Source organism: Neodiprion pinetum, chromosome 3 (genome assembly GCF_021155775.2).
Source record: "Neodiprion pinetum isolate iyNeoPine1 chromosome 3, iyNeoPine1.2, whole genome shotgun sequence".
Lineage (NCBI taxonomy): Eukaryota > Metazoa > Arthropoda > Insecta > Hymenoptera > Diprionidae > Neodiprion > Neodiprion pinetum.
In genome coordinates, this window is record NC_060234.1 from 4,751,405 (window position 1) to 4,770,070 (window position 18,666).

General features: G+C 36.6%; 1 protein-coding gene across 2 annotated transcripts; it reads right to left on the bottom strand.

Annotated features, from left to right (window-relative positions):
• Positions 1-451: 451 nt before the first annotated feature.
• LOC124215589 (uncharacterized) lies at positions 452-18,649 on the bottom strand. 2 transcript variants are annotated; one of them, XM_046619153.2, is made up of 6 exons: positions 18,037-18,649; positions 9,026-9,520; positions 8,364-8,627; positions 1,852-2,040; positions 1,634-1,769; positions 452-1,156 (listed from the first exon to the last, which is right to left on the bottom strand). In XM_046619153.2, the coding sequence occupies exons 3-6, from the start codon at positions 8,584-8,586 to the stop codon at positions 1,018-1,020; spliced, it is 687 nt and encodes a 228-aa protein (XP_046475109.1). In that variant the 5' UTR covers positions 8,587-8,627; positions 9,026-9,520; positions 18,037-18,649; the 3' UTR covers positions 452-1,017. The 2 variants fall into 2 exon arrangements, with proteins under 2 accessions (XP_046475109.1, XP_046475108.1); XM_046619152.2 differs by having other exon boundaries at positions 8,364-8,630.
• Between the last annotated feature and the right edge of the window lie 17 nt (positions 18,650-18,666).

Below are 18,666 nucleotides of genomic sequence, written 5' to 3' on the forward strand. Positions count from 1 at the left end.
AAAGATCTATCTTCTGCCCCGTACTGGTTTCTAAAATTTGGAAACTTTTTATTTACATGTTAAACATCGCTGTCGTTTACGGTATAACGCGGTTCGCACATTAATTTCAAATTAACTTATCGGCCTTTTTTCTTGCGGTGTGTCAAAGCAGTATAATATAATCGTTCTTGTGGATCATATCGTTCACATCTCATCCCGAGTATTGTTCCCTCAAATAGTATCAACAAATAATTTCTCTTTAGGTAAAAATTCTCTCCTTGTATCGTCGCGTTCAGATTTCTTCTACACGAGTCAATCATAATAATTATTTTCACTGCCGGTCTTACATTTCAACTCATTAGAAGACATTACAGTCACTTTATTTCTGTCAAGGAGTCCCTGAAATTTACTTGGCGAGAAAGAAATACCGAAGATGTCACGTTTTTTTTTTTTTTTTTTTTTTTTTTTAAAGAATGTTCACCGTTCGTAAATATTTGTCTCACGAATTTCACCGCCTAAAGTCGTGAAAGTCAGCACGATGTGTCTTTTCAAGTAAAAGGTAGAAAATATTTGCTAAATAACGCAAGTAGATCGTGTTTATTAAAGATTGGAATTTAGAGAATTTGGAATTGAATTTTTCGAGGATAATCAGGAAAATTACGCAACACATCGCATAAACCCTTAGATTGAATCTCTGCAATTGTAAATACAAGTCTTTCCTCGACAATTACGTCACGTAATCTGCTTTTGAATAAAAGAAAAAAAAAAAAAAAATGTAAAAACCAACCGAACATAAACGAGTGGAAGACTTGCGGCAATGACGAGTTTAAGAACAAATCCATGTTTCTTCTTATAATCGTCGACGTAACTTAAGAGCTTTGAAATCGCCAGTTTATCTGACTGTACATGATGCAAAGATCTTCTTTCGTCGTATTTAGCCGGCTTTTTTTTTTATCATACCGCCGACAGTCGATCGTTCCAATATTATATTTCATTTCTTTTCCCTTCTTCTCGCGATTTGGGAATTAATAGTTATTATTAATAGAGCATTATGGCTGCGGCAGTCTTTTCCTCGAGTGCGGGCGCAGGCTCGGATCTTTCGTCTCTTTCTCTGCCCGAACCCCATCCTACTAACGCTATGCTGATTAAATGCACCACTCCAGCTCCAACGACGAGCCTGTGAGAGAAAATAGAAAAAATCGAGAAATTTAGTCGGTCAGTTTTTAGGTCACATTTATACGAGGCTGAAATTCGTAACGTTATTCAAACAATGAATATTTCGTTTTATAAATTAGCTGAACTATGATATAATGTAATAAAGTAAGATGTAAGATCATATTTTTCAAACTCAAATCCTTCAAACCCGTTCCGAAATTACTAAACACGTATTTTTTTTCCCTCGCTTCAATCTCATTCGGGTATTTCGGTCATCTTGCGGAGATTTAATACCGAGAACGCGAATTCTTATTCCATAAATTTGACCACCCTTGAAACATGGTCCCATTTCATCAACCTTGTTTTACACATCGTTTAAATCTGACTTGAATTAAAATTTGTTTTTTTTTTTTGTTTTTTTTTTAAATTTTGCACCTACGCCCGATGGACGTTCTTAACACGTATTGCGAAGAAACACCGAACGTCGCAAATTTGTTACCAAAAAGAATAGCCCAACTCGGCCGATCGTTCGCTGGTCCACATATTGTCGATATCTTCCTTCGGCAGGACGTTGAAGTAGAGTTTCGTGTAGTATTGAACAAGCCAGGTTCCCGTGCTGGCCAAGCATAGCAAAACTGTAACGAGAATTGAGGAAAAATAATGGTAAAAGGGAAGGGAATTTCATTTGCAAATGGCGAAAAATTATTCTGAACTTACGCGCCAGGATGTTCATCAGGTAAACACCGGGCACCGATAAAATTTGAGTCCTCGGTGTCGTCGCCGTGTTTAAAACAGCTAGCAAAGCTGCGAGAGCAGCTGCGACGAGGGCGGAAGCAGTTGTGCCCAAAGTTCCGGCCCACAATCCCCACGTCATTACGGTTGGGTCCTGCCTAATCATCTGGGGGACTGAAATTGAAGAGGGAAAAACACCCCGTGTCATTGTAAACTTATACGCTGTGAATTGTAAAATCGGGACTTAATCCACTCGAAATGTACATTTAGGGACAGAGGAGGAGGAAGTGGAGGGGGAGCATTGTAAGTCTAAATTCAAAATTTTCACCATATTCCGCTGTAGCTTCGGTCGCCGTATTGAGTTCGTTGGGAAAACTTGTTTTTGTGAAATGACTCGGTAATTTTCAATTTTTTTTATCTACGATCAAAATTATCCAAGTACAAGCCTTGAATTAAAGGTGGCGGCCGAAGCTACCGCAGAATCTTTAATTTATGGCTTCCGTCGAAAAATGTTGATGGTAGAAAAAAAAATTAAAAATGGCCGAGGTTTTTTGACAAAAAACAATGAACTACTAGAGATCAGGATAAGAAAATAGTGGTATCGACAAATTGCAATTTCAGGTGTTCTTTTTCGAACAATAGCGATTGGGCTAACTGCATGAGGAAGAAAAAATGACCGAGGCATGTTGAGTGAAATTCGTAGCAAAAGAAAGTGAGAAAGAAATGTCGAACGACGTGTAGATCTTCACGAAAAGAATGAAAGAGTACGGAAGTAATCCCGCAATTGTCTTTTATACAACATGTCATAATGCCTGATTCCTACGTGCACAGAGCGACTGAATGACGTGAATAATTAATGAAAGTTCCCACACCCGCGGCCTGCGTAAAAGTCCCCGTTTATTAAGCCTTTCCCGCTTGGCTCTGCGGGGCAGGAAAGACATTAAAAAGTCAGGAAGACCGTTGAGTCGTATTCGAAACGGGTATATCCAGTTGGTAGGTGAGACTTGGTGAGAATTGTACGGAAGCCTCGATTCAAATATTCGGAAAGAAACCCGCTTCAGGGTGTGTGTATATATGGGACATTCCACGCCAATTAGACCTGGGTTTTACCCTTGACCTCTCAGATTTGGCGCGCGATTTTTTCTATGATTGTTCTCACTTTGAAAGGTACTCGGTTTTTTTTTTGGTATTTTTGAGACTCGATTTGAATTTTCTACAATTTTTAGAAACGAGTTTATCGACCGACCAAAATAAAATTTGAAAAAATTCCGAAAAATCCTGCGTCAGATATCAAAATTTTTAAACTTGAACCCGGAGTGGGCTGATTTTCCCTTCTTACTGTTTTCAAGCTTTTTCCGAAAGAAAAACGTTAAAAAAATTAGATGCGAAAGTCATTTTACTACGGATGGTTGCCGAAACATTTTTATATGTCACATGTGATTTTTGAAAATTTCTTGAGATTTTTCGGAACCATTTTACCATTTGCAATTTCTTTTATTAGCAAAATAAAGAAGAGAAAATAACTCTTGCGAAAGATCTGCATTTTTTTTGAAAATCCGGCGTGATATACGAAAATGTTCCGAGTTAGTTTCATCAATTCCGTGCATGTTTTGTGTGAATTGAAATTCAGCTCAGGAATACACGCAGCAATCATTTCGAACGCTTATCACGGACCTTTGTTACTTGTCGTACGTGCACCGAAAGCCTACCGCCTACCTCAACGAAATTCCCCAATGCTCCAGGTTTAATGATGAGTCTAATTGTCACACGCTTGATTCGAAATGCGTCGCCAGTCAGGGTTCGACGCGTACTCGGAAAACGGTTGCAAGATCAGAAAATCTTGGCATACGGACTGGAATTAAATTTCCAAAGCGGGATTCTCCTGTTCTTCAACGCAACGCAACGTCCCGAAGGTTGAATTTTCGTACGGGATACTTGAAAAACTGGTTTTTCTTCTCAGGCTGAAATGAGTCGGCGCTGGAATGCTTACAAAGAAAGTTCCCGGTCGTTTACTTGATCGGTTTGATTTGTTTCTTTTTTTTTTCTTCACATCCGCTGCATCAGATTAAAAAAAAAAATTAGGAACTGACGTATTTTTTTTTCTCACGTTCCAACTCCGACGCTCAGAGGGGATAAAATTCACCCTTACAATTTACTCCCATAATACCATAAAATTTTTCTCGGCATTATAACTAATTGGACACGGTTCGTTATTAATACACGATAATATAGGTACTGATTTTACCCTCAGGGATTGCAATCTTATTTTTTCGGGGTCAAACCTGAGGGACAATTTTTATCCTCAAAGCAGTCAAATTAGATCGAAAAAAAAATCGAACTTGAATAGAATATATACAGAGTTAATAAGCTGAACGGCTCAAGGTTTTAGCAACTTACTAGAACTGGGAAAATGTCAGGAAAAACCTGGAAATGTAACGTAACATTTTTTGTCCAAAAATTTGTGACCACACTGAAGAAAGACGTGTGCTAATTTTTTATTTATTTTTTTTTTTTTATACAATGCGACATATCACAGAACGTGGAAAATCGTCGGTCCTGAAACCTCGGGTACTTTTTGTTTTATTTTTTGTTTCCCGACTCCGAGGAAACTTTGCCAAACTTTAAAAAAAAAAAGTTCATTCCCGTCTCGGCAAACATAAGAGAGAAAAAAAAAAAAGAAAAAACATAACAAGAGAATTTCGCTATAATAAAGTAAAAATTATTCCTTTCCTGCCGAGTCAACGAATTTGTTTATTGTTCCGGGTGTATGGAAACTGAATTAGCGTGCGATTATACGTCTTTGCAGTTATTTGCCAACAGCCGCACAACAAGTTGTGCATAAATTTGATTCAACACTGCGAATTAGCAATCGCGGTGCGGAAACAGAAACCAAAACGAATGTGCGGATACAACGCGTTATAACGAAAGAATCGTACGAAGACGATAACGATCGTCTATGTACACCATATCCGTAATAAGCGTGTGTGTGTGTGTGTGTGTAGAAAATACAAGGGGTATTCGCCTTTTCGCTCGAACGCCTTTCCTCGGTTTTTCCGTTCGTTATCTTGTTAGCAATTATACACATGTACGGCTAACAACCCAATCCGAAGCTAAGGAATCAGATATATCCGGTTCAAGGTGGTACATGTTCCTTATCGTATCTCACGTTGCAAAATGTTTTTATTTAATTCTTTTACATGGCAGGCCTGAAAGAGTGTAAGTGTGTGTGTGTCTTTTTTTTCTTCTACGTTAACGATATTCCAACACAATGGCGAATGGCAGAGCCTCTGCATCTTTGACCAAGATCAGATTCTATTATCGCGTTATTATATCTCTCGAAGGTCGTTTTACGAATTAAAAGAGAGGAAAGTCGAGTTTTATCCACTATCGTATTTTGTCCTTCGTTATTTTCTTTTATTTTCTGCACGTTCGCTAGTTGTGTAGAGGTTTATCGTTTTATTGTTCTTGTTTCGGGATTCGGTTGTGAAAACAGAACGTTGCCAAAAAATACGTTAGCGGAAAATTATTGTTGCGAAAAATGTTTATAACAATCGGTGAAATATTCCGAGAAAATAAAATACGAATCCAAGAGAAGGACGGAGATGATTTTTTTATTTTTTTTTTTTATTTTTTTTAACCAAAAACAATCCAAAGACAAACGATATTCAATTTTACGGAACGGTATAAATTTTCGAACACACAGGACGTACGTTCTCTTTTGTATCAATAGGGAAAAATCGATTCCTTTAAAGTTTAGAAACTTCATGTATGGAAAAGTAAAATTGTGAAATTTTTATATTCGGTGACGTATAAATGTATTTCAATCAATATCGATCGAGTTTCCAATGTAAAAGCTTACAGTTACTTGAAATTTCTATGAAACTTGTTAAATAAAAAAAAAAAAAAAAAAACACATTCCGCAAATCAAACGCAAGAAAATGAAGTAATTGAACGACGTGCCTGCAGTTGGGACGTTAAACCTGACCGTATATACAAATTCGATCGTCGTAATATGTATTCAATGAAAACTTTCACTTTCCATTTCCGAGTGCGTTATACATATATATATATATGTATATGTATATTTAACTATGCTATGGACACAATATCCATATGCATTATACAGGAATACGAGTATACGCTGTAACCGTAAACTGTAACGCAATACCGCCATTTACAACGCTGTAGTGTACATGTATTCGTTACGATGCAAGTACATAGACGGGACAGAATAAAATTAATTACAGGTATGTACGGACGATCCGGACGTGATTTACGCTGCGTTGCGTTCTCGCTCTCTTTCGATCGGTGTCGTTGACACGATCCGATCTACTTGATCCTCGATCCCATGCGCGGACAGAGATGCCAGGCAGACGATCGTGCGAGAATCGTGAACCGAAGATACTTGTGTGCAAAATCTAAGCGATGCAGATTGTGTATAATATTTATTTGCTCGGAATTGACAATTAGCTGCGGCTTCGACGCGAGTATCGTTACGTAATTCTTTCACCTTTTGATTTTTTTAATTTTCTTGTCAGGCTCAAAAACTTTTTCAAAGTCAGCTTGATAGATTCTCATAGGTTAATGTATGTTCATGCACCTCGGGCATTCGAAGATATCTACAGTTGTGAGAGAAATTTTTAGTTTCGGTTGCCGCTCGGTCCTCAACTATTTTCATTTTTTACCAAAATCGAAATATATTGTTCTAGGTAGAAAATGAAAATTAGTTCTTTGGCTGTTACCGGAAAGTCTAGTATCCGTTACTATTCTTTCTCATTACGATCGCTGTTACTAGATTTTCTTGCAACTGTTGCGAAAATTTAATGCTCGTGCAAGAATAAATTGACGTTAAAGCCTTGTTTAAGTAAAAAAGTAGAGTAAACCTCAGAAACTGATTTTGCGTCGCGATTACCAAAAAAGGATCGACGATAGCACAAAATGGTTACGTGTACCTCGTTTTTCGTAATTCTCACAATATTCAAACAGTTTTTTTTAACGATAACTGTTTTACTGAATTTTTCTAGTTACTCTAACAAATGAAATTTTTCTCATTGTATAAAATGAAATGATTTGTAGAAAACGAAAGTGTGATGTAATTAAAACAAAATCCAATCGAAAATTCGACCTATTTACGAATTGTGATCAATCAACGGTTTTTGCGAATTCAATTCGTAGATAATCAAATTTTGATACCGTCCTTAAAATTTGACAACCGAAATTTTGTTCACGTTTAAAGAATATCTGAATACATGAGAATTGCCTCAAAGATGTTTTTATTTCAAGATCCAAATCACGATCCTGAGTTGCCTCCTGTTTCTTTTTTTTTTTTTTTTGTTGGCCCTCTGATCTCTAAACTGCAAAAAATTCGCACAATTACTTCTCACCTTTTCAACATTATTTCCGAGCCGATCTATCGATCGATTCTATGTCACCGGATCGAGCCGGGGAATTTCTCTCGCCTTAATCATACATCCATAGCCTCTAACCAGTATCACCGCATTTGTACAATAGTTAAATTATACCTTAAAGTGCATCGAGTATCGCCACGCGGAGAGATCAGACCAAGTTTTTTCTACGGTTAGAATACCGATATTGACAACGAAAGGAAGAAGGAAATCAAAACAGTAATGAAACTGTAATTACCGCAGTTATTTATCACGACATCGTCATTTCGGTATTTGCAATCTGAATGTCAAGTTCATTTTTATCGTCAACCTGAGAAATTTCTATTTACACAGCAAAAGAAGAAGCCCCGTGAAAGGATATTTTTTACATTCAAATGTAAAAGGTTTTTTTTTTTTAAATTCAACGTTTTGCTTACTTAAATTGCACGAGAAAGGTGATGTATTTTTGTAGGGAATTAAACTCTTTCAAAACTATCCATCCGACAAAATTCGTAGCTCGAACAGTTCGAAAGTTACAAAAACCCCTCGATTTGAAAGTCGATTCTCATACCTGAAAACTAGTATTTTTAAAATCTTCGGTGGCTAAACTGTTAACCTTGCTACAAAATTCAAACGATACTTTTCCAGAGATTTCAATTAAATGCGACTGAGTGGTGACAGTTTAGAAAAAGAAAACGTTCACATTTTCTCCGCCTGATATTCAAACGAGAAAAATTTCGAATTTCAGAATAATCTTTTGAAATTGGATTTAACAGATACATACTCCCAGGATAATTCTTTTTATTTGGTATCTACGTCCGGTTTTTAAAATAGTAGCGTTTAGAAAAATACCAAGCTTTACTTGCACGATCCTTGTGAAAATGATTTCTACAATTTTTTTTTAGGAATTTTTAGGTAAATTATAACATTTCGTACAATTTTCTACGAAAACAATAAATCTACAAGATACACCAATTTTTAACGAAAATGAACAATTGTCTACGAAAAATTTTGTATATCTACAATTTTGTACGAAATAATACGAGATGTTTGAATTTCTGCAGTAATTCGTAGGATTAGAAATTTTCACCAGGGAAATGATGAAAAACTCACCTGAAAAGTGGTAAGTTCTCCATCCGTAGGCGACGTTGAGTTCCTTCTTTCCCTGGAGAAGTCCGAGGTGAATGCGTCCCGAACTTTCCTGGGGATTTGGCGTCCTCCAGGGTCTCGCCTCGACCCAGTGCTGGGTGACCAGGGCGGCGCAGACGAGCCCCCCTCCTAGGAGGGAGAGGAAAAACGTCGCGAAGATCGTCCCTCTCCGGAACATCGACGTCATTTTGCGGGCCCTCGGACGGCTGTTCCCGGGGCAGCTGGCCACTGCTTCAATAAGTTTGAAAAGCCATATTTGTACAGCCGCAGGATCAGAGGGAAAGGGATATTTTCCAAGAGTATACAATCAATGCCGGTTCTGATCACAGATTCCTATACCGACCCAGTTACCGACACTTAGCCAAGACACAAACCTTTTTCGAGAATGTTCGAGGGTTCGGGTCATCCCCGTTCCGGACGACCTTACCTACCGTCGGTAGGTACCGTTCGGTTTTCCGACGTTATCGATCGTCCGGCAAAGTCAGTCAGAGCGACCCTCGACATTCTGGAATAAGATTTGTGTCGTGGTACAAGGAATTTTTTTTTGTTACATCGTTTACAATCATTTTATAAACGGAAACTGGGTATTCGCCTTATTGATAGTTGGTTTGAAAAAAACGTCTCACCTTGTCCCCGTGTAGCCTCTGCAGAGAACTGAACCTGGTTCAAGCTCTTTGAGAATTCGCCCTGTCTGACCTTCTGGGAGAACTGAGCAGCGTTTAGTTTTTTACTGAATTTAACCCTGTTGTTATTCGATTTACACGATTTTATTTTCCCCGGTTTCTGGATCGAAGACGGACGCGGCCTACGGGCGTAAGCGTACGGTATGGTGTAGGGCTGGGCTACGTAGAAATATATGGGTCTGTAGTCTTCATGGGGATTCGGAGGGTAGCCGTCCTTTATCGAACAGCTGTTGTTGCAAGCGCTCGGCGGGTTGTTGCTGTAGGTGTAAGAGTTTGGATGATAAATTCCGTATTGGTGCGCCGTTTTTTAGGCCTTTATCCACAACTCGTCTCAAATTATTTCCGCGATAACGCGGATTTTATTTCACCCAAAACTCGTTTATCGACTCTTTTTCTTCGCAGAGCTTTGAAAAATTCAAACGGATTTCTGCGCGGAACCTGAAAACATGTAATTTATTAACAGGGAATTAGTATAATTATGTTGGTTGTTAATGTTGTTACAACGGCACAGAAGCGTGACGAAATATATTAACCGACACTCATATTTAAAATAGTTATTTCCATAGTTGCGTTTCATTTCTCACTCCGCGTGTTACCAAAAAAATTATATTTCAAAAATTGATCTTTTCATACCTTCGTATTTAATTCGCCAGATTATTATGAAGTTATAAATTTATGACTATAATTATACTTGACCAAGTTATATTTATTTGTATCATATTTTCTTTTATCCCTAACACAATTAATTTTATTACAACGAGTGTAATAATCTTCTACGTCAGGTAATTACTCTAAGATAAATATAATTTCACTCAGTATATATATCCTTCCTTGTAAATGTAGATACTTTCGATTGTTTGTTATAAGTAAAATTACGTGACGTCGGGTGTCGTTTTTACGCCCACATACAATATACCAGCTTTCAACAGCTGCTCTGCCAGAAGAACGTTATTCTTTCGAATCTGCAGGTTCACAACACGTTATAACGACTATGAGAACAACTCCGCGGCTTTTTGTATCTAGGTATACATGTATAATACGCGGCGATATAATCGTATAATTAACGCGTATTGTAATAATTAGATTCCCGCGAATAATCGAGCTCACCTAAATTCGAGAGAAACTTGAGACAATCCTCAGTAAAATAAATGCCTGTATGACCAGGTGGCTCGTCATGTTACTCTAAATAATTGATTAAATTTGTTAACGTATTATTGTTATATATCCAAATAATTGCCGTGTATATATTTTTTCACTTCAGCTTATCAGCAGCTACTGTGCGTTATTAAAAAAAAAAGTTTCTACGTATAAATATCAACCGGATTATTACAATATCATATCTTCTAACTCGGATGTATATTTTTAAATAATTCATTCAAATACGCACTCTGTCGTAAATTGACATCTGCATTACGCAATGAACTACAGGTACAGTAGGTATATAATGAGGTATCAAGTTTAGAAACTGCCTTGAATTACGTTCACGACGTCTCACTGCAGCTGTGACAATATTTTTTATAGTCGAATCGAATTGCGGGATATTGTTGATGATTTTTTAACTCACGTCTGTGCAATAATCGTACGGAGAATATTCTTTCACACCTGCCGGAAAAGAAAAGTGATTCAAGTTTTCGGATACCGAGTCTGTAATTAGTCAAAATGTTCTGTAAACAATCGGTGACTCGCAAATGTTAAACGAATACAATAAGAAAGTATCAATGCTAAGATTTGTTTAAAAAAGATCAAAAATAATATAAAATCAACACAGATCTGAGCAAAGAAAGAGATTTTTCTTTTTTTTTCTTCTTTCAACATTTGAATCGATATTATATGCATAGTATTTATAAAATGATACGAAACAATACGTAAAGAGAAACGTTGCGGGTGATTAAAAATTAAATTAAATCTCTCAAAGCAGTCCCACGTTTTCTGCACCTCTCGCAATAATTAATATCATACCTGTTCGTATACATAATTATATATATATATGGGGCATTCCACGCCAATTCGACCTGGGTTTTACCCTTAACCTCTCAGGTTTGGCGCGCGATTTTTTCTGTGATTGTTCTCACTTTGAAAGGTACTCGGTTCCTTTTTTTGTATTTTTGAGACTCAATTTGAATTTTCTACAATTTTTAGAAACGAGTTTATCGGCCGATCAAAATAAAATTTGAAAAAATTCCGAAAAATCCTGCGTCAGATATCAAAATTTTTAAGCTTGTACCCGGAGTGGGCCGATTTTCCTTTTTTACTGTTTTCAAGCTTTTTCCGAAAGAAAAACGTTAAAAAAAATTCGAAGCGAAAGTCATTTTACTACGGATGGTTGCCGAAACATTTTTATATGTCACATGGGATTTTTGAAAATTTCTTGAGATTTTTCGGAACCATTTTACCAATTACAATTTTTTTTATTAGCAAAATGAAGAAGAGAAAATAAATCTTGCGAGAGATCTGAATTATTTTTAAAAATCCGGCGTGATATACGAAAATGTTTCAGCAATCATTCATAGTAAAATAACTCTCGCTGCTAATTTTTGTCGGTAAAAGTTTGTAAACAATAAGAAGGAAAAATCGGCCCACTCCGGGTGCAAGCTTGAAAATTTTTATATCTGACGCAGGATTTTTCAGAATTTTTAAAATTTTTAATTTTGATCGCTCGATAATATCGTTTCTAAAAATTGTAGAAAATTCAAATTGAGTCGAAAAAAAACCGAGCATCTTTCAAAGTGAGAATAATCATAGAAGAAATCGCCTGTCAAATCTGAGAGGTAAAGGGTAAAAACCAGGTCGAATTCGCGTGGAATACCCTATATATATACATATATCCGCGTGCATAGAGGGATTTTTTATTCACACGATGATTTTTCGAACGAGTTGTGTTGTAATATCGTATGGCGGTGCTTTTTATTATTATATATAGATGTGCAGAGTTGGTTGGGTGTTGGTCAGACATGGAGAAGATATCGGTGAGTTTGGCGAGTCGCACACGCACACCTTGCGAGAGTGAATATAACGGCATATTTCGGTCGGCCGTATAATCCGAGCCTCTCATCGCTGTATAATCATGTACACGTAATAGATATCCGTGTATATATGAATCTCGGTCTCTCCGCACATGCGAGAATTTCTCTCGTTTTTATATTTATTCTTCTTGCGTGCTTATTAATTTTTATAATTTTTTTTTTTCTTTTTTTTTTTTTACCACTATTAATAATGTTATTCGAAAGGTTTTCTTTTTTTCTCTTACTTTTCATTCATCTTATCTTCATCTCAACAGCGGTTATAGGAATTCATCCCGAACCGTTATGTTTGTATATCTATACGGAAGAATCGATCATCCTGCGGAGATCGAAATGCCCGCAGAGAAAATTTCATGTTACGTTGTACGTGCAGAGTGAATTCGTAACGACCGCATGCTACGTCGTCTGATAAAATTTAACGCGTAATTTGAAGAATATTTTTTTAAATGTGTTTGAAACATCTCAATTGCCGTGTAAAATTTTCGATTTTATGTATTTCTAGACTGAGAGAAATTTTTAGTTCCGGTTACCGCTAAATCCTTGACTATATTTTCATTTTTTTACCACAACGAAAATTATACTTCTAGATACAAAATGAAAATTAGTTTTCTAGCCGTTACCGGAAAGTCTGGTATCCGTTACTATTCTTTCTCATCACGATCACTGTTATTAGATTTTCGCGTAACTGTTGCGAAATTTCAATTTTTCTAGCTACTGTAACAAATGAATTTTTTCCCAGTGTATGTTTCTGAAATATTTCTAGTGGAATATCAAAATCAACGGAATTTTCGAAACGTTTCATAAATATGTCAACAAATATTGTATCGAATTCATAATTTGATAAAATTTTTCAAAATGTCAGGAAATTCGATCTATTAACGATAGTCGAGAAGAAAAAATGCATTATTGCGATCACGCGTAAATTAACAGAAATTATATTCTTTCCGCGTGAATTCTATCCGTCGAGCGGGTAAATTTTTGATCAAAGTTATTCGCTGCACGGTTCGAATCAAAAGTTATAATCAATTTTGATGTAACCTCAGATAGCGTGAAATGATTGGCGCGTGTCGTTTTCATCATCTGGAATTCAGCCGCGAGTTTCACGGTCGGCATGATACACAAAGAAAGTTTCGCACGGGCAGAAAACACAGTCTACTTTTCTGCTTTATAAATGTAATACTTATACAAGTGTATTATTTATATACATATATATATATATATATATATATGTATATATATATTTGGGTGAGTTGGCAATTTGACTTGCTTTCGCAATTCGCGCACATTTTTCACATCGTACATAGTTTATATCTTTGAATTTTGAGGCGTTATTGCGAGTTCTGCAGACTCAAATCCGTGCTATTATAATCAGAGAGGAGAATAAAAGGAATTTCGAAAATTGAAAAAAATAAATAAATAAAGAAATAGAAATTCCACTTACAGCATTCTTCAATTGCTGCGGCACGCATGAATTAATACAACGATGTATAAACGGTGTGAAATTTTTACAACGGTTTTCTGTTCGCACTTTACACTGAAATGTTTAGCTGCGGTCACCGCTAAATCCTTGACTATATTTTCATTTTTGTATCACAACGAAAAATATAGTTGTAGGTAGAAAATGAAAATTAGTTTTTTGGCTGTTACCGGAAAGTCTATTATCCGTTACTATTCTTTCTCGTTACGATCACTCTTGCTATATTTTCTTGCAACCGTTGCGAAAATTTAACGCTTGTGCAACGACAAATTGACGTTAAAGCCTTGTTTAACTAAAAAAGTAGAGTAAACCTCGGAAACTGATTTTGCGTTGCGATTACCAAAAAAGGATCGACGATAGCGCAAAATGGTTTGGCTTACCTCGTTTTTCGCAATTCCAACAATATTCAAGCAGTTTTTTTTTAACGATACCTGTTTTACCGAATTTTTCTAGTTACCGTAACAAATGAAATTTTTCTCAGTATAAAAATTTAAAGCAACGTAGGAAACAGCGTCTGGTTTACCGGAAGACCGAAGGTGTCCCCTCCATAGTTTCTCGCTCTATGGGTCAGGAGAATGAGTTTGCAGGCTTCGAATCACGCGGCTCTACGAATTAGGCTGAAGTTTATGGTCGAGTTACAGGAGATTATAAATGCAGTAACGAATACTCGACAAAGTTTTATCACAAAAAAAAAAAAAAAAATCGAAGACTTTCATCGATCTCCGCTTATCAGAAATCCGAAGATTAGTTGCATGAAATCCAAACTGCCGACTAGAATTTAACTTCTATTTGTCACGGGAATTTTTCAACTCAGGGCCACGCGTGCGTTTCCTTTTTTTTCCCTTCTTTCGTTGCAAATGAAATTACATCTTTGAGAGCCTGAACGCGAGTTCTCGGTTTTAATTGCAGTTTCTTCTGCCTCAGGAAACATTAAAAACGCGAGGGAGGAAGAAAATAAAAAAAGAATAAATATCGTATATTTACCGCGTCGTGTGGTTGAGCTTGAATAAATTTAGAACACGCGGTTTCTAGACTTAAACGCCAAAGTAACTTGTACACACAGCGTGTAATATTATATTATCAGTCGGTTTCTATCAGCCGGTCAACCCGATTCTTCTTTCTTCTGTATGCATACCACGAAACATTTCCACATTTTCAAGTTACGTACTAAAAAAAAAAAAAAAAAATTTCTAATTCGACGATTTTTAGCTTGAAAATTGACGTCCCAACCGGACATCTTTTACCCAGAAATATCGTCGAGTTTCGTTCCATCGACTAAGAATTTTTACCACTCGTATTCAATCGTATGAATTGTGTCACAGTTGACTGCAATTTATGCCCCAGGAATTTCATTCGCGTTAAAACAAATCGATTCTCTTAACAATATTTACTCGCATGAAATTATCCGGTAGATGTATAATAATTAGAATCGCTGTAAAACGGCCAAAATGGAAACAAACGAGAAAAAAAAAAAAAAAAATAAAACAAAATAATCGTGAAACTTAAACGATGAACGAAAATTTCCTCTTGACATCGTTCCGAAGTTATACTTTACTCGCATGTAATTCATTGCTCGAGCAAGTAGAGAAAAATTTTTATAAATAATTCCTTCAACGTGTGCATAAATTTCTCCAACTTTGTTTCCTACTTTTACATTGTTTCTTAGTTATTATTGTTGTTGTTGTTGTTGTTATTATTATTATCATTCAGCGGGCCAAGCCTGCGGACTACCGACAACCCGATGTTAATTCGAAGCAGAAACCGGTTTACTTACTCCGTAATTTTTTCCCACTCTTTGTCTCTCTCTTCCTCTTTCTCTTACCGTCTTCCCTTCTCTCTTAAACCGTTTGCTCTTACAGGACGTATTATCAGGTGTGTATATCGCTGCTGCATGCGCGTGTTTACCTCAATATAAAACCCGTCTTTGGTGCAAGTGACGCAACTCGAACGAGAAGAATAAGAATAAGAAGAAGAAGAAGACGATAGCCGTTTATCGCGTTTCACTTCCTTCTCTCTGTTCGTTATATCAGTTGCACGGATATAAATGTATACGGGTACCTGCATATTATCAGCTTTATGCAAGCCCTTCTGCATACTTGTCAATATCATATCGCCGTACGTGGAAACTGTGTCAGTAGCGATTTTTCAAACGCATTCTGCCACCACGTGGATATAAATAAAATACGCGTTTGACACGTTATTTATTTTAAATTTGATAAGAATTTTGATCTTATTCTGCCCATCCGAAGAAACACTTGCGATTTTTTTGAAATTCTTTTACTCGTATTTAATACGGATTTGTGAATTTTTTTAAACATCGCTGTTTAAATTTTTCAAACGTGTAAGATGTAATTCTTTTTAAAGATTCTATGTGACGACACAAAATATCTCTAGAATTTTATCGACATCTGTTCTCAGTTTAGTCTTGTATTGTATATTAATTATTTATACGTGGAAAATCTAAACGAGCATGTTTCGAAAATTTATAACTTGAGAACAAATTTCGTTGAAATTTTGTGAAAAATCACGAATGCTGTCTTCCATAGGTAGAATGTAATTTAAAGAAAAGAAGCATATGAAAAATTTGATCGTAAAGTTTGATTGAATTTCGAAAATAATTCCACGCGTGATTTGTTAAAACTGTCTGGATTTAGCCTGAGAGGCATGTCTGTTTTTCAAAACCTACCGCTCGTTACTCAAAATCGATGTGGATCTTTGTTTATTTTTTGTCGAAAAGAATTTTTGCAAAAAACGTCAGCGCCAAATTCGCGGGATTAATTCGTTGCTGGAAATTGATTTCAGTTTTGCTCCGATCAGATTTCATTGAATTATTTGCGCAGCGCTTTCGAGATTTTTGCGGTGATTTTTTTTTTTATGTGAAAATTGAAGCAAGCAAAAAGAAAACAATTTATAATTAATATATATTTAACATCTTTCCGAGTGACTCTAAATGAATAAAAATTCATTGTAATTGTTTGAAATGATTACATTATAATACTAAATAACACCGAAGATTAAAAATAAATTGTATTCCTGATAATCGGACAAGATTATTTGAAATTATTTGAACGAAATTATTTTATCGAAGTGAAATTGATTAACGATAAAATTATGCAATCCAATTTATCAAAGTCACAATCAAACTGATACGAAGCAATCGAATTTGCATAATTATTATGCCAATCAGAGTTTGACTAATTATTTCTATCTAAAAAACCACATGTATATAATACATGTTCAAAACTAAGAACTTGCAGAATTTCGCACAAAGAGTTTGATTGTAAAAAAAAAGTGATCGACAACGTTGATAAATGAAACGCGAAATTGTAACAATTTTGCGGCTATTGACAACCGTGAAACGGAACTTCGAAATTCGTGTATTATTTCTTTGCAAACGCTACGTTTCGAAGGGTGTTCCAAATGTGCGATAATTGTTCAAGCCTATTAACTTCCGGTGTATCGGTTACTCGATGCGCCTACAATATGCATAACGTCGAGGTAAATTAGCGAAAATCGAGCGAAGAGAAAATCGATAACCGCCTCTTCGAGTCGCAATCACAAGGCTTACGTACGCCTATCATATCACCGTTCGCAACAGCTTCCTCTAATTAAACTGCACGCTCGAAGGCCTTGAGGGTCTAATTAATGATCAGCGAACTTGACGCAAACTATCACCTACCGCACACTTACGTTTCTCCGTGAGCCAATAGTGCGTTATCCTGTAACTGGCGAAAATTTTGTCTTGTTTGTCAAATAGAAACAAAAAAAAAAACAAAAAAAAAAAGTTAAACGTGTGTGAAAATTGTTGTAAAATCGTGTGGGATCGAAGTTTCATTAAAAATATTAATCGCTCGTGTTAAATGAATTACTTTTACCTAAATTTTGATGTTTGAAAAAATTTGATTCTGTTTGTGGATAAAATTTTTATCGGAATAGAGTGAGGATCGACCGATTATTATGATTATCATCGTCGTTACTCAGGACGCAAAAATTCACTTCGCAATACTGACCACGCACGCGTCACGGCTCGAAATAACGATAATTCGTATAGATTTGCATGCTTTTACTTATTGCCAGCACGGTCGTGATTACGCACGAATGGCGAATCGGCGAAGGCCAGGAAAGTTCCCAGACGAACGTTCCTGACCTCCGTGTGGTTCGCCCGATAAACTGCAGAATTGGAGCAGTGTCGAACGGTGATTCGTACCAGGATATAAAAACTTATTGGATATTGTGAATCGATCGGCCGAATGGCGATCGAATCGCCGATTTTACGAGCGATCCAATCTCCGTCGTTGTAATAAAGAAGAACTTGTAGGAACAGGACTAAAGGTTTTCTTGAAACGTCGAACAGTGCGGTGAATTTTATAGATGTCATAGGGTCATGTGTGCCGCTTGTCTGTTTAGCCTATTTGCAAGTGTAATCTTATATTATGCACAAAGTGTGCTAAAGTTACCTTGAAAGTTGTAAATCGCTGACTAAACCAGCAGACCGCTAACGAATCACGATGAATGTTCCGTTTGATGATGAAAAAATTCCTTCATCACCTGATATTATTATTATTTCCACAATTGCACGTCACAGTGAAAAGATTTCGATCCTTACAGTCACTCGATGGAACGATGCGATACCGGTTTGAAGAACGAGAGAATTTTTGGAAAAAAAAAAATAAAAATTCTTCAGCCTCGTGTTTCTGATAATTTTCTTTCGTATTCGCACACCGGTTTCGATTCGAATTTAGAGGTCACAGCACGTCGCGAACTGCCGATTCAACTTCGCACCTTGAATACTTATAAATGAGTAAAATATCACTTTGGGGATTCAAGCAGGTATTCCGAAGGCTCGGGACTCGGCATAGCGGATCTTATTTCATCAGACGCAGTTCGTCCTGATACTTTTTTTTTCACCGCTTTTCAATGCCACCTTACGCCGCACGTATCGCACACCTAAATATCCTTTCCGCACAGACTGAAGAACTCGAATGCCGCTCCGGATACCGACCACCTTTTACCTCGACGAAAACTTTTACGCTCAGCCGATTCTCCCGTGAAACGGGTCGACCTGTTGTCAGTTCCCCGCCGAGAAT

Excerpts from the sequence above, each read along its gene's own strand:
- LOC124215589 (XM_046619153.2), bottom strand. The coding sequence starts at position 8,586 with ATGACGTCGATGTTCCGGAGAGGGACGATCTTCGCGACGTTTTTCCTC. Across the intron at positions 2,041-8,363 it reads GAGAACTTACCACTTTTCAG|TCCCCCAGATGATTAGGCAG; the intron begins GTGAGTTTTTCA and ends CTTCAATTTCAG. Across the intron at positions 1,770-1,851 it reads CCTGATGAACATCCTGGCGC|TTTTGCTATGCTTGGCCAGC; the intron begins GTAAGTTCAGAA and ends TTCTCGTTACAG.